This window comes from Prionailurus bengalensis, chromosome E1, assembly GCF_016509475.1.
Source record: "Prionailurus bengalensis isolate Pbe53 chromosome E1, Fcat_Pben_1.1_paternal_pri, whole genome shotgun sequence".
Classification (NCBI taxonomy): domain Eukaryota; kingdom Metazoa; phylum Chordata; class Mammalia; order Carnivora; family Felidae; genus Prionailurus; species Prionailurus bengalensis.
The window spans coordinates 55,492,331-55,506,413 of NC_057347.1; the positions used below are offsets into that span (position 1 = coordinate 55,492,331).

A 14,083-nucleotide genomic window follows, 5' to 3' on the forward strand; every position below is an offset into this window, starting at 1 on the left:
CCAGAGTAGGGCCCTCAGAGAACTTGGTGGCTAACTTGTTGCTCGGAAGCAGGGGTCTTAAGTCTCTGCTCCTGGCCCACCCTACGTGGGGGCTCTCCCTGCAGGTACCTGAAGGAATTCCGCACGGAGCAGTGCCCACTCTTTGTGCAACACAAATGCACTCAGCACCGACCCTACACCTGCTTCCACTGGCACTTCGTGAACCAGCGACGTCGCCGGTCCATCCGCCGTCGGGACGGCACCTTCAACTACAGCCCCGACGTCTACTGCACCAAGTACGACGAGGCTACGGGCCTCTGCCCGGAGGGCGACGAGTGAGTGTCCCCCGCCTCTTTCCCCCTCAGCCCTCCCCCCCCCCCCCGCCGCGTGCCCTCAGAGGAGCCGCATGTCTCCTGGGTCAGGTGCCCTCAGAATAGGCCAGGCAGAGTCTGAGAAGCCAGCCATTAGGCTGCTTCTGGGGAGACTGCTGCATCGTGGCACACCTTCCTGTGGCCTGGACCTGGGCTCAGACCTTGCCATCCCCTGGGGGAGGCCTCTTCTTTACCCACTTTTCAGAAACCCTACACAGGCTTCTCTTCTGCTAAGCAGAAGTATAGAAAGGGCAAACCTGAGGACCTCACAGAGGGAACGCTTGTTGACCCTGCTTGTTTGAACCTTGCAGAGGCGGTAACGGGAAGCACTGTCGGGGGTCTATGGGTACAAATCACTGAACTGCCCCTGCACTTCTCCCAGAGGTCCAGGTCTTGTTCTCCCTCCTCCGGCCCCGGCCTAATATAGCACTGGGGCAGGAGAGGGTGTGCCCATGCTGTGAGCAGACTGTTTCTCTGTGGACCTCTGCGGATCCAGCCAGCACTTGCTGTCCCAGGAGTGTCCCCCTCTGGAACTTCATTCAAGTCAGCCCAGGGCCCTGACCGTACTCAGTCTTTGGGAGGACTTGCTGAGCAGGCTGAAGTGGGAATTCTGGGCCCTGAGGGCTACAGCATCCAACAGATGGTGGGACGGTGGTTCTGTTACGTCAGCAGAGCTCACTGCTGCTGGCCTCCTCAACCTGCTATCCGTGCACCACCTGGGTGGTGGGGAAGGGCGGGGACTGATCTCCCAGGCTGTAGGGGCAAAGGTGAGTGAGCCCCCTCCCCCCCAACGTTTCAGGTGCCCATTCCTGCACAGGACCACAGGGGACACTGAGCGCAGGTACCACTTGCGTTACTACAAAACTGGAATCTGTATCCACGAGACAGACTCAAAAGGCAACTGCACCAAAAACGGCCTGCACTGCGCTTTCGCCCACGGGCCCCATGACCTCCGCTCCCCTGTCTACGACATCAGGTGGGCTGATAGCTGTGGGCTGGGGTGGGGGCCTGGCTGGAGGCCTGGCTGCTGACCCGATGAGTCCCACAGATGGAGGGCAGGGCTGGCACTCTGCTCTTCCCCTCATGCCTCGTCCCTGCTCGCCTTTCCTCCCAGAGAGCTCCAGGCCATGGAGGCCTTGCAGAACGGCCAGACCACAGTAGAGGGCAGCATAGAGGGCCAGACGGCTGGGGCTGCAAGCCACGCCATGATAGAAAAAATCCTCAGTGAGGAGCCTCGGTGGCAAGGTAAAGGTGGTCCCACAAGTGGCCATGCCTCCTCCTGTCCTCTCTTTTCTCCTGCCCATAGTTGCCCTAAGGATTTGGCCCACTACCGCCCTTTTATCCCACCTTATATCCAGCCACAGTCCAGTCACTTGGGGGCACTTCTGGAGAGTTTCCCTAGATATACCTTGCCTTCCTCTCATCACTTCAGTGCTCCCCAAATTCTTCAGGGGACTTTCCCATGTGTGTACTTATGAATATTTACATATACATACACACGTGTTCTTGACCCTCCTGAGAGTGCCCTTTTTTACCCTGTGTGCTGTATCTCCAGTAAGGGATGGTTCTTACCTCTCTCCTGGGTCTCAGTCTTGGTGTTGGCACATGAGGAGGTGGCCTGAGCTCCTGGACCCCTTCCCATGTGGCTTCTCCTTCCCCTTCTGCTACATCTGCCTGACCCCTGCCTCTGGCTCCCTGTGCAGAAACTGCCTATGTGCTGGGGAACTATAAGACGGAGCCGTGCAAGAAGCCCCCGCGGTTGTGCCGCCAGGGTTATGCCTGTCCCTACTACCACAACAGCAAGGACCGGCGGCGGAGCCCCCGGAAACACAAATACAGGTCCTTTGGCCCAAGCAGGCCAGCCATGGGAGGGAGGGGTGGTAGGGAAGGGATCATGGCGGGAGCTGCTTCCACTGTGTTCACAGCGAGGCAGGGAGACCAGCCCTAGGGATTACAGAATCGCAGGGCCCAGGTACAAAGGGAGGGAATAGTGAGGACAGCTGAATGATGGCGAGTCCACTGGGATCCTCTTTTGCCATAAAATGAGGTACTTGGGTCAGATGATCTCTGAGGCCCCTCCAGTTCTGATTCTGAGGGGTGATTTCTGGGGATAAGCCATGGTCTGGAGATTATGGTTCTGGCTATAGCCTGGCTCTCCTGGGGCTGCAGAATACCTGACACGAGGACCCAGCAGAAGGGGACCAAACAGTGTTCTTGCTGATATGGCCATACTGCTCCAGAGAAGCAGAGCCTGGCTTCTGGCCCCAGTAAGGTTCTCACTCTGGAGTTCCTCTTTTGTCTTTGTGAGCCTGGCCCTGTGAAGCAGGGAGACCAGAGAGGAGCCTTTAACAGGCATCTAGTTGGCATTCCCCAGATCCCAGTGTCTCCCTCTCTGGCATCACTCTGACCCCACCATCTCCTTGGACCAGGTCGTCTCCATGTCCGAACGTGAAACACGGGGATGAGTGGGGAGACCCCGGCAAGTGTGAGAATGGAGATGCCTGCCAGTACTGCCACACCCGCACGGAGCAGCAGTTCCACCCGGAGGTGTGCCTCGGAGCAGGGGCTGGGCCCTTTGAGAGCTGTGGGTGGCTTAACATACCCTCTTTGGGAAGCCAGGAAAAACGAAAAGAAGGTCTGGGCAGATGTGGGCAGATATCACGCTGACACCATCCAGGCCTCCCTAGGCAGTGCTTGAGGAGCCCTGAATCCTAATTGGGTAACTTGCCTTGTTCTGAGCCCACGGTCACCAAGCAGCCCCCTTGCTCCCAATTTTGTTTATTCCCCTCACCCCGGGCCTCCTGTCAGGGAGCGGCATGGACTGGGCATAGTTACCTGGCCATTCTGGACTTGGCACCACTCATGGTGCTTAGACTCCAATGACCTCAAGATTTAAAAAAATAAGAAAGCCCCTTCCAGCTGATGTGTTTCAGATCAGAGTCTCTGGTACCGGCAACCCAGCCCACTGGCCCCATGGTGTAGCCTTGAGCCATGTCAGTGTGCCAGGATCTGGAATAGGGTACATAGAGGCACATGCTGTCCCTGCCCATGGGTTCATGGAGGCATAGACATATGGGCAGAGGCCACCTTGTACGGGTTGCAGACAGCAAGGTGGAAAGTTAGATGTAGATCCCAACCCAGGGTACACGTAGGTAGAGGGATGCTGCCTCTGATCTTGGCTCCCTTAATGTCCCAAGAGACATTCGGAGGTCACAGCCCTGGCCAAGACCCTGAGTGGGGAAGCAGCATAGAGAAGATCCCTTTGTGAGGGCCTAAGCAGGGCTGGTTGAACCTGTGACCCCAGAAGGGGGGGCCGTCCTTAGCATGAGGGTGGTTGTATCTGCTTCAGGAGTTTGAGTAAGAAGTCAGTAGGGAAAGAGTTAGGGAAGTGGCGTGGAATGGGGAGGAGAAAAGAGATTACTAAGCTAACCCTCCCATGTTGAAGGCACCCATGCCTGCCTGTCCCTCTCTGCCTAAGCCTGATGTGCCTCTGCTCTGCCCTCCAGATCTATAAATCCACCAAGTGCAACGACATGCAGCAGTCGGGCAGCTGTCCCCGAGGACCTTTCTGCGCCTTTGCCCACGTAGAACGTATGCTGTTCCCATTCCCCTCTCCACCCTCTCCTCCCCTCACGCTCTGCTCAGGCTCAGTCAGAGGAGTGGCCTCTCATCTGCCAGCCAGCAACAGGCTCTGTCCTTGCTGGAGGTTCCAGTCCCCCCTGCACACACACCCCGGAACTGGCCTTAAAGCCCTGGAGCTTCCAAGGTCGTGAGACAGAGCAGGACCAGGTCCCTGGTCGGGCACTCACAATCACAGGCAGAATGAAGCACCCTTCCAGAGCCAACTAGGCAGATCTCAGCAGCCACCCCATGCCCCATCCATGGCAGACATCCCTAATTGAACATGGCACTCTGTCCTGCTGAGAGCAGGGCTGTCTGATCAAAATGTAATGCAGCCCTTCTTGTGTCATTTTAGATCTTCTAGTAACCATGTTAAAAAAAAAAAAAAAGGCAAAAGAAATAGGTTAAATTAATGTTAACATCCCTTTACTTAACCCAGTGTAAAATGTCATTTCAAAAATAATTACTGTAAAAAATCAAGATATTTTACTTTTTTTTTTTTTCGGTCCAAACTAAGTCTTTGAAATCTGTTGTGTAATTGAATAACTGCAGCACATTTCAGTTCAGCCCTGTTGTGAGTGCTTGCTAGCCACATGTGGCTCATAGCTACTGGATAGCGAGGTGCTCAGTTCTCGCACGGCAGTCTAGACCGCCAATACCCATCTTAGAGCTGGAGCTCAAGTCGGAACCCTTGTCAACCACAAACCGCTGCTCTGGTTGTCCTTAACGTCTTCTCAGGCTCAGGCCTTATCTCTGGGATTAGGGTCAAAAATAAGCTGAGGGCCCTAGGAAGGGGAATATTCTTGGCACAAAGATCGTCGCCAGCCATGGGCAACTGGGACCACCTATTGAGGCAACACAGGGAAATAATTAATGGCTCAGGCTTTGGAGTAGTACAGATCAGGGTACAAATCCCAACTCAGCTCCGTCACCTAGGGAGATTACTTCTATGAGCCTCAGTTTCCTTATCTGTGAAATGGAGACTCTGATGTTATTTGTATCTTCTAGTCATTGTGAAGATTCACGGTGAATACAAAGTGCTTGGCACAAAGTAAGCACACAGTACACAGTATTAATAGAAATAAGGGAGGAGCTTTCCCTTTATATACAGAGGGTGCATGGTCTCCTTTGAAAAAGATCCCAATGTGTGTTTGGAGGGACAGAGTTGGCAAGGAGCCTGCTGACAGCCTGACTCTGTCTCTTGCAGAGCCACCCCTCAGTGACGACCTGCAACCTTCCTCAACTGTGTCCAGCCCCACTCAGCCGGGTCCTGTCTTGTACATGCCATCTGCTGCCGGAGACTCCGTGCCCGTGAGCCCCTCCAGCCCGCATGCCCCTGACCTCAGCGCCGTACGTGCCTATCCAGGGAGTGGGTGGGCACCATGCCTAGCCAGGAGTCAACACCTGCCTCTAATGCTCCCAGTGCCCTCTCAGCCTGTGCTTGGAGGAGGGGGCCCTGGTATTTTGCCTCAGGCCAAGGAGTTCTGCCCTTTCTGCCCCAGGGTTTTTCTATCAAAAATCTAGTGGTGGGGTGGGGTCCCCAGAGCCTGTGTTGGTCAGCCTGGGTAGAGCTGGTAGAAGGGACAAAAGCCTTCGGTCACAGTTCCCCCATAACTTCCTCACGGAGACTACCCTGCGTGGTAGTTGCTGCCCACTGGCAGTTGAAAATAGAACTGAGCCCCTTGCTGAAGAATCTCCCTCTGTGGAGGGGACAGAGGATGGGCCATGGCCTAGCCCACATTTTGCCCACCAAGCCACTCCCTTTCTTCTCTGCAGCTCCTCTGTAGAAACAGCAACCTAGGCAGCCCATCTAACCTCTGTGGCTCCCCCCCGGGCTCCATCAGGAAGCCCCCGAACCTGGAAGGCATTGTCTTCCCTGGGGAGTCTGGCCTTGCCCCTGGCAGCTATAAGAAGGCTCCTGGCTTTGAGAGGGAAGACCAGGTGGGAGCCGAGTACCTGAAAAATTTCAAATGCCAGGTAAGGGACGCAAGGGGAAGTCCAGTGAGGTTAGCCTTCTGCAGGGGGCAGGAGAAGCCCTGGAGAGCTGTCCTGGCCTGGCTGTGGGGAACATGACTGGGAGCTGGGAAGCCCCTGTCCTCAGCCTCTTTGACCCTGAGCAGAGTGAGGGAGCCCATCCCATTTTACAGATGGAAACAGGAAAGTTAGTGTGGCCAGGCACCTGACCCTCTCACAGACCCAGTTAATAGAGGAGCAGGGACTCCACCCTCGGTCTCCTGTCCCACCATCTGGTCTTTTCCCTGGCTTATGCTGCCTTGATAGAGTGGCAGGGCCTTGGGGAACAGGCAAGAGTGTCCCTCCCTGGACTTATCTGAGGCTTGGAGTCACCAGGGAGGAGGGAAACAGCTCCCCTGGTTCCTAGAGTAGGGAATGGAGTAGGGGTGGGGAGGGAGAGCAGGGTATGTGTGTGGAGGGGGACTGTGTGACAGGTGCCTGCAGCCTCAGTGGGCCATGGCAGGTGGATGCTTGGGAAGACTCCTGTACTCAGGGGCCCTTCCTAGCACCACATGAATCCCGTGCTCCCTGACTTTTCTTTCTTAGGCCAAGTTAAAACCCCACTCACTAGAGCCCAGGAGCCAAGAGCAGCCTCTGCTTCAGCCCAAACAGGTATACAGCTCTCAGCCCCCTTCCTCCCCTTCTGGAACCCCTGCTGTTGACAGGATAGGCCCAGAACCCCAGGCTTTGGAGAAGGGGGCCGCTGCTTTCCCCATAACCTGAGGGCCGAACTAAGGTGGGGCCCCAGCCCTAAATCCAGAGAGGTAGGGGTCAGGCCCTGCAATCCCTTACCTCCTGGACTCACTCATGAGTTAGTCAAAAAAATATTTCTTGAGCGTCTGTACTGTGTCGGGCGCTGTACTCACTTCTGCCTTCCCCTACTGCAGGACTCTAGGGTGAGTGGGCCCTGCAGCCTGTAAGCCACAGCTGTCCCAACTCCAGCCTTGCAGCAAGGTGTTGAGTGGGTGGGGTCCCATCTGAGCTTGGGGGCAACTGGATGAGCCCTGGTTTGCACCATTTCCCTCCAGCCCGTGGCCATGGCTTCCATGAGCGGGCATCCCATTGTCTCTCCTCATTCTCTCGTTGCAGGACATGCTGGGCATCCTTCCCGTGGGCAGCCCCCTGACCTCAAGCATCTCTTCTAGTATCACCTCCAGCCTGGCAGCTACGCCCCCTAGCCCTGCTGGCACCAGCAGCGTCCCTGGCATGAATGCAAATGCTCTGCCCTTCTATCCCACCAGCGACACGGTAGAGTCAGTCATAGGTAATTAGGCCATTTCTATTGCCAAGATCTGGACTGGGTCTGGAGTCAGAGAAACTAGCTCTCGAGTGAGATCCAAACCAGGGTGCTTGTCACTGTAGACATTTACCTGGGAGAGTCAGAAGGTGGGCACTCTGAGCCCTTTGACCTAAAGGGAACATGAGCCCAGGGTGTAGGGCCCTTATAGCTCTTATAGCAAATTAGCTATTTCTCTGTTGTGGAAATTAGGAAGAGCCGCCTCTTCCCTTGGACCAGTGCAGCCTCATTCCACGATATAGGTCCCGTGGCCCTCATACTCTCACTAGGTACCCTTATGTAGCAGACAACCTACACAACTGCCCTTCTCTGTCAGCAGCCCTTTATGGGTGGCACTTTGTGGCAGGTCGTGTTTCAGGCACCAGGCTGGCAGAGATGCAGATAGGGTGTTCCTGCCCTCGAGGAGGGACATTGTTCCCAGCCTCCCAGCCTAGTTCAGCAGAGGGCAGTGGGTGTTTGTCAAGCACCTACTGTGCATTAGCCACTGAGGGTCCAAAGATCTGTTTCCTGCCCTTGAGAGCTCAAGGATGAGACATACAAGCTGTAACATCAGGAGAGGTATCAGAAGGCTTTGGAAGAGAGCCATCTGAGCCGGACATGGCAAGGCACACAGCACAGGGTGTCCATGTTGGCAAAGGAGCAGCCCGACAGGCAGAGGCTTGAGAGCCTGGGTCTAGTGGGGCCGAGCATGAATAGGAGGCAGTAGAGGTGGGTCCTGGAGACGAGGCCTGGAACCTCAGGGTTCTGTGGCCCCTTGGGAGGCAAGGAGGTTTACGCACCAATCTCTGTGTCCCCAGAGTCTGCCCTGGATGACCTGGACCTGAATGAGTTTGGGGTGGCTGCCCTAGAGAAGACTTTTGATAACAGCACGGTGCCCCACCCAGGCAACATCACAATTGGTACTGGGTAGTGGGTGGGCAGCGCATGAGGGAGGGCTCCTAGGGGTCCAGCCTGGCCCGGGCTGGGCAGGCGAGCCTTCCCCTGCTTACGTGGCTCTGTGTAGCTTGCCCCGCCTTCACTGGGCCCTCTGGGGCCTCTCTTCCAGGTGGCAGTTTGCTGCAGAGCTCTGCACCCGTGAATATCCCTGGCTCCTTGGGCAGTTCTGCTTCCTTCCACTCAGCATCCCCGTCCCCTCCTGTCAGCCTCTCCTCGCATTTCCTGCAGCAGCCCCAGGGCCACCTGAGCCAGTCCGAAAACACATTTTTGGGGACCTCAGCATCACATGGATCTTTGGGTAAGAGGGGGTGTGTCTCTCAGACCTGGGGCAACAGGGTCTGGGCTTTCAGAAGTGCTTTTGGCCACTTTGTCCATAGCCAGAGGCAGCGCAGAGTAGAGGTTGGAGCAGGGACTCAGAGCTTGGAGGTGGGTCAGGTCCCTGTCCCACGTTTCCCTTAGCTGGGTACACCTGGACAAGGTGGCTTAGCCTCTTTTAGTTTCCTGTGCTTTAAAGTTTGTAGAAATAATGGCATCCTCCTCCTCATAAGGAAGGTGCAAGGCTTAAACGAAATAATGTGAGGGAAAGAGACGAAGGGAGAAGTCTGCACAGGCTTGCCCCAGGCTCAAGGTGGCCTTCCTAGAAGAAGAGGCACCAGGCAGACCCGGCTGTGACCCCAAAGGCTGCTGAACATGAGAACCGGAATGGGATGGACTGGGGGGTTCTAGAGGGCACATCACATGACAGTGGCTAGAAGCAGGGCCTGGCGAGCTGCAGGCTCCACCGCGGGCAGGGTACCCTCTCGTGGGCAGGCTGGCATGAGTGTTTACTGAGGTAATGCGTAAAACAGCACAGTGCCCAGCTCGCTGCCTCTCAAACAGCAGCTGCTGCTCTTAGTCCCCCCCCCCCCCCCCCCCCAGCAGCTGTTTGAGAAGATCAAGAAATAACCTCTCCTGAGGGTGCTGGGCTTCCTGGTCACACTGAGTCTGAGCCTGTGAGCCAACCTTTGACATTCTGACCAGAGATCAGGGCAACACGTTGATCTCTAAGCATCTTTCCAGTTTTGAAGATGGCTGTTCCATTTTATGTTGGCTCTGTTAGCTTCAGATGCTTTGTGTCACATTTTTCTGGCTTGTTCATATTCTGGAAGCATCTTGACTGTACCCCTTCTTGCCACACACTCTTTCATTCCTTTCATTCCTCTCCGTGTAGTTATCAAGCAGGGTTTTATAGAGTGTGAGCTCAACAGTCCCTCCTGCCACAGAGCCGTGGTCTAGTCAGAGAGGCAGACCTTCATGGACACTAGAGCCTATTCAGAAACTGTCACTGTTGTGTGGAGTTAGAGGCCTGGCTTTGTGATTCAGAATAATAGAGGGAACCTGACCTGGACGTGGTCAAGAGAGAAAGTGCCACCTGAGTGCGGAGGGAGGTGCATGGGAAGAGCTCACTGCCAGGATGACATTTTGTTGGTCGTGAGTTCCCACCTCTGGGGACAGGGCAGATAGGCTCATCGATAGTGCACATCTCAGGATCTCTACATAGGATGACATCTGTCATAGTTTGGGTGTATGTGTTGCTTGGAGGAGAGAAAGAATCCTTTGATTTCTGGAAAATCCTTGCTGGATTAGTGGGAAGGGAGTGAGAAAGAAGTTATTCAAATGAGAAGTGTGGGCAGAATGAGGCCAGAGGTGGGCATGGGTCCCCCTCTAGAAGACAGGGGCTGCCCTGGTGGCCACAGAGCGAGGCACATGGTGTGAGCAAACATCTGTCAAAGGAGTAAACGAATACATGGCTGGGTGAGCACGCAGCCCAGCTAACTGGAGAAAGTAAGCCTTTGGAGTTAGATGCCCTGACTGTATATCGTCTCCACCGTTTACCGTTTGTGTGATTCTTAGTGACACCTTTTTTTTTTTTTTTTTTTTTTTTTCCTGTTTACTCATCATAAACCAAGGAGAATGAACCAGGGTTCCCTGAACTTTTCCTACTACAGTTCTGCCATCATCTGAGGCTCTGGGCCACATTTTTGCCCCCGAATTTCCTCCCTAGCCTCACAGCAGGTGTAAGGGGGTTCTCCCCTCTCTAGCCCAACAGTCAAGTCACAATCACAAATTGCCACCTTTACAGACTGCTGTCCCTCCAGTCCTTCCCAAGTCCCCTGAATCACTGTGAGGCAAGTGATGGGAACCTCACTTTACAGATGAGGTTGCTAAGCCTCAGAAGTTAAGTGCAAAGTGTTGAGTAGCAGGTGATGCTACGGTAGGTCTGATGCAGCTGCGGGGCCAACACATCCCTGTAAAATTCCCTGGCCTGATATTGCTGAAGCCTTGCACAGCTAGCCCCTGGAAGCCTCCAGGCAGGGGTGGATGGGGCCCAGGGTCTGGGTCTGAAGCCTTCCAGAACCCTGATGTTCTTCCATTTCCTGATGCAGGTCTGAACGGGATGAATAGCAGCATCTGGGAGCATTTTGCCTCTGGTAGCTTCTCCCCAGGCACTTCTCCTGCCTTCCTGTCAGGGCCAGGGGCTGCTGAGCTGGCCCGGCTGCGGCAAGAGCTCGAAGAAGCCAACAGCACCATCAAGCAGTGGGAGGAGTCCTGGAAGCAGGCTAAGCAGGTACTGGGCCCCCACACCCACTTGCCTTCCCAGGGCCTGATGGCATGCAGCCTTCGCCCATCTTACACAGAGGAGGCGCAGGGGTGGGAGGCCCAGGGTCCTGGAGGACAGAGCAGAAATTTAGTTTTGTTCACTTTCTTTCCCTGTGGAAACACTTGCCTTGCCAGTCAGGACCCTGGGCTGGCTGGTGTCCCGGGCCCGGAATTCCCACCATGAGTTGCTTATTTGGTTTGATCCCACAGGACTGCTTGACTCTCCCCAGAAACCCTGACTTTCCAGGGTGTTCTAGGCTCTGAGATGGTCCCTCTGTCCAGGTGCAGCCTGGCTGCTCCTGCAGGTGCTGGCCAACATGCCCAGCTCTGCCTAGCGCTCCTCTGCCGTGCTGGCTTCAGCCCCCTTCCTGACACACACAGGGTCTCTTGCAGATCTTGAAACCTCCCTTGTCTGCAGGCAGTGTCAGCCCCCTGCCTGTGCCCTCCCCAGACAGTTGACCCAGCTCTCCAGTAGGCCCCGCAGCCACGGTGGTCCCTGCAGGCTCCCAGAGATGTATTTGCAGGGGGGAGGGTTGCAGGGCCAGGGGGCCATCAAGATGAGGTGCTGTGTGTTGGGCCCACAGGCTTGTGATGCCTGGAAGAAGGAGGCAGAGGAGGCCGGTGAGCGGGCCAGCGCAGCAGGTGCTGAGTGCGAGCTGGCCCGGGAGCAGCGGGATGCACTGGAGGAGCAGGTTAAGAAGCTACAGGAAGAGCTGGAGCGGCTGCACTCAGGCCCCGACCCACAGGCCCTGCCCACCTTCTCCGACCTGGAGGCCCTCTCACTCTCCACCCTCTACTCCCTCCAGAAGCAGCTGCGGGCCCACCTGGAACAAGTGGACAAGGTCAGCCCAGGAGGTTAGGGGAGCGCTGGGTGGGGGTGTCCAGCAGCCTCAGCAGCGCTTGGACTCAGATGGGTCCACGCTGCCCCAGGGACAGCCACCCTTCTGGGAGCCTCTGCCCAGCTGCTGGGCTGACACAAAATGCTGCCCTCTCGGAGGAGAGGTAGGAGAAAATGTCACTTGCTGGGAGGTGAGAAAGCTGGAGACAGGGAGGCGTCAGTACCCACACTCCCCCCCCCCCCGCCCCCACCGCCCCAGCCCCCACAGTTCTGAGGGGGCTGCATTACTGCATTACTGCAGGCGTTACTAGGCTGCATTACTAGGCCTGGGCCTTCGGTTACATTGAGACGCTTCTCCTGTGAGCTTGCACATACCAGAAGACATTCCAGAACAGTTAGGTCCCCAGGGCTACTTTCTCTGCATTCCTAGGTGCCCCACTGATCCCCAGGGAGCATGGCACAGCAGAGAGTGCATTCTTTTTTTCACCAGGCATTTGCAGCCAGGCCCCATTGTTCTCGTTTGAGGACTGAGGGTCCCTGTGAGAGCGAGACAAGAGGCAGAGGCTTTGTGGGAGAAAGAGCCCGTCAGGGTGGGGGCTGCAGAGCAGCACTGGCCCTGCCCTCTCCCTCCGCACCCCTGGAAGCAGACATTGGGAGCCCTGAGGGCATCAGCCTGGACTCTGACTCTGCCCTCTCACTTGGCAGCCATGCTGCTGAGCTCTGTGCCTCTGGTTCCTCATCAAGGGAACCAAAGAGAATGTTGAGGAAAGCTCCTTGTCTAACTCCGGGCCAGGCTGGTGACCATGATGTCACTTTCTCCCGCAGGCCGTGTTCCACATGCAGTCGGTGAAATGCCTTAAGTGTCAGGAACAGAACCGAGCGGTGCTGCCGTGCCAACACGCCGTGCTGTGTGAGCTCTGTGCCGAGGGCAGCGAGTGCCCGGTCTGCCAGCCTGGCCGGGCCCACGCTCTCCAGTCGTGACCCCGCAGCCTGGCCCTGGCCTGGCTCAGATCTTCTTACCTAGGACTTTTTAAAGTATATATATATGTATGTATGTATGTATGTATGTATATGTATATGATTCTGTATATGTATACATTTCTGTATGTGTGTAGGTATGCGTGGGCGGCAGTGTGTGAACAGTGTCTGTGTGTATATCTGTACATAGATATAGACACACACTTTAAAACAGACTTACCAAGCACTTTTTAAAAGAAAAAACTATTTTGCAGCCCTCCCCTTGCCCACTCCCTCCTTTTCCACTGCAGAGACAAAGTCCCCTCTTCGCCCACTGGGCTTCAGCAGGGGATACGTTTCTGTCTCTTTTTAAATGTAGGGAAACTAACTAGTTTTAACTTCTTCCTGGGGCCTGAGCGGGAAGCTGGAAGGGGCTGAGGGGAGGGACCAAGCCTTCAGGGCAGGCTCTGTTCACTGCACCTCCCCAGGCCAGGGAGAGAGCCAGGGATGTGGACATCCCCAGGGCATACCTGGTTCCCAGCTGTGAGGCTTGAGGGGGATGTGCTGGGGTCGAAGCCAGCCTAGCTCCTAGGTTTACCAAATGTGTATTTAGTCTGGGGCTGGCAGGCCAAAGCTGCAGGGGCCAGCCCCATTCCCACCCCTGGGCCCTTGAAGCTCCTTGAGGGGCAAGGCCCAGGAGTTCTACCCCTCAGGTTCCTGAGGCCAGGGATCCACCTCAGTCCTCTCCCTCTGGGCTCCCAAAAGCAGCCTCCCTGGCCCCAGGGCCACCTACCAGACTGGCACTGCCCTCTTCATAACCCCCCAGCTGCTGTCAGCTTCCCCCACCCCCACCCCCATTTCCTCCCTTCCCACTGGCAGCTAGCAGGGCAATTGGTGGGGAGGAGCTACGGACTGAGGACCAAGGTAGGGCTCAGGCCCTGCCCTCCTCACCGGGAGGGGCTCCGTATGCATTCCTTGGTGCTCTCTGAGTGCAGCTGACGTCCTGCCCATTTGGAGCAGACGCCTGTGTACATGTGTGTGCGTGCCTGTCCGATGTATATTGTGTCTTAGCTTCCATTTTAAAAATTGTTCTGTACAGAAAGATGCAGTGGGTGCGGGAGGGCAGAGCGGGTGGAGGGAAGCCACCCTGCTCCCAGCGCTGGGGGTCTGGGGTGGGAGCAAGAGGGCTGTGAAGGGTCTGGCCTGGACCAGGCTCTCCTTGGGCTCAGCACGAAAGGGCTTTCAATGAATTAAGTGAAAACTTTTTTTTTTTTACGAAAATGCAAAAATCAACAAAGCTCCAAACCTATTGGAAATAAAATATGAACTTAACAGTGGTAGCTTGTTTACATGAGGGTGAGGGAGATCCAGCCCCACCTGGGCTATAGAAAGAGCTTATGCCCCATCAGCTGGGACCCATTCACTTACTGT

The 14,083-nt window shown here is 55.7% G+C and overlaps 1 protein-coding gene across 5 annotated transcripts in view; it reads left to right on the plus strand.

Moving 5' to 3' along the window:
• The window catches only part of UNK (unk zinc finger), a 32,977-nt gene extending 18,993 nt beyond the window's left edge, over positions 1-13,984 (plus strand). For 4 of the 5 annotated variants that reach the window (XM_043585312.1, XM_043585309.1, XM_043585308.1 and 1 more), the window contains 15 exons: positions 105-314; positions 1,150-1,326; positions 1,465-1,595; positions 2,054-2,189; positions 2,780-2,897; positions 3,857-3,941; positions 5,179-5,321; positions 5,748-5,948; positions 6,531-6,596; positions 7,074-7,248; positions 8,079-8,180; positions 8,327-8,515; positions 10,644-10,825; positions 11,442-11,699; positions 12,521-13,984. In XM_043585312.1, coding sequence (XP_043441247.1) covers positions 105-314; positions 1,150-1,326; positions 1,465-1,595; positions 2,054-2,189; positions 2,780-2,897; positions 3,857-3,941; positions 5,179-5,321; positions 5,748-5,948; positions 6,531-6,596; positions 7,074-7,248; positions 8,079-8,180; positions 8,327-8,515; positions 10,644-10,825; positions 11,442-11,699; positions 12,521-12,676 — 2,329 coding nt within the window. In that variant the 3' untranslated portion in view covers positions 12,677-13,984. The remainder of the gene's footprint in view (positions 1-104; positions 315-1,149; positions 1,327-1,464; positions 1,596-2,053; positions 2,190-2,779; positions 2,898-3,856; positions 3,942-5,178; positions 5,322-5,747; positions 5,949-6,530; positions 6,597-7,073; positions 7,249-8,078; positions 8,181-8,326; positions 8,516-10,643; positions 10,826-11,441; positions 11,700-12,520) is intronic. The other variant, XM_043585311.1, reaches the window with a different exon arrangement.
• The last annotated feature ends 99 nt before the right edge of the window (positions 13,985-14,083 follow it).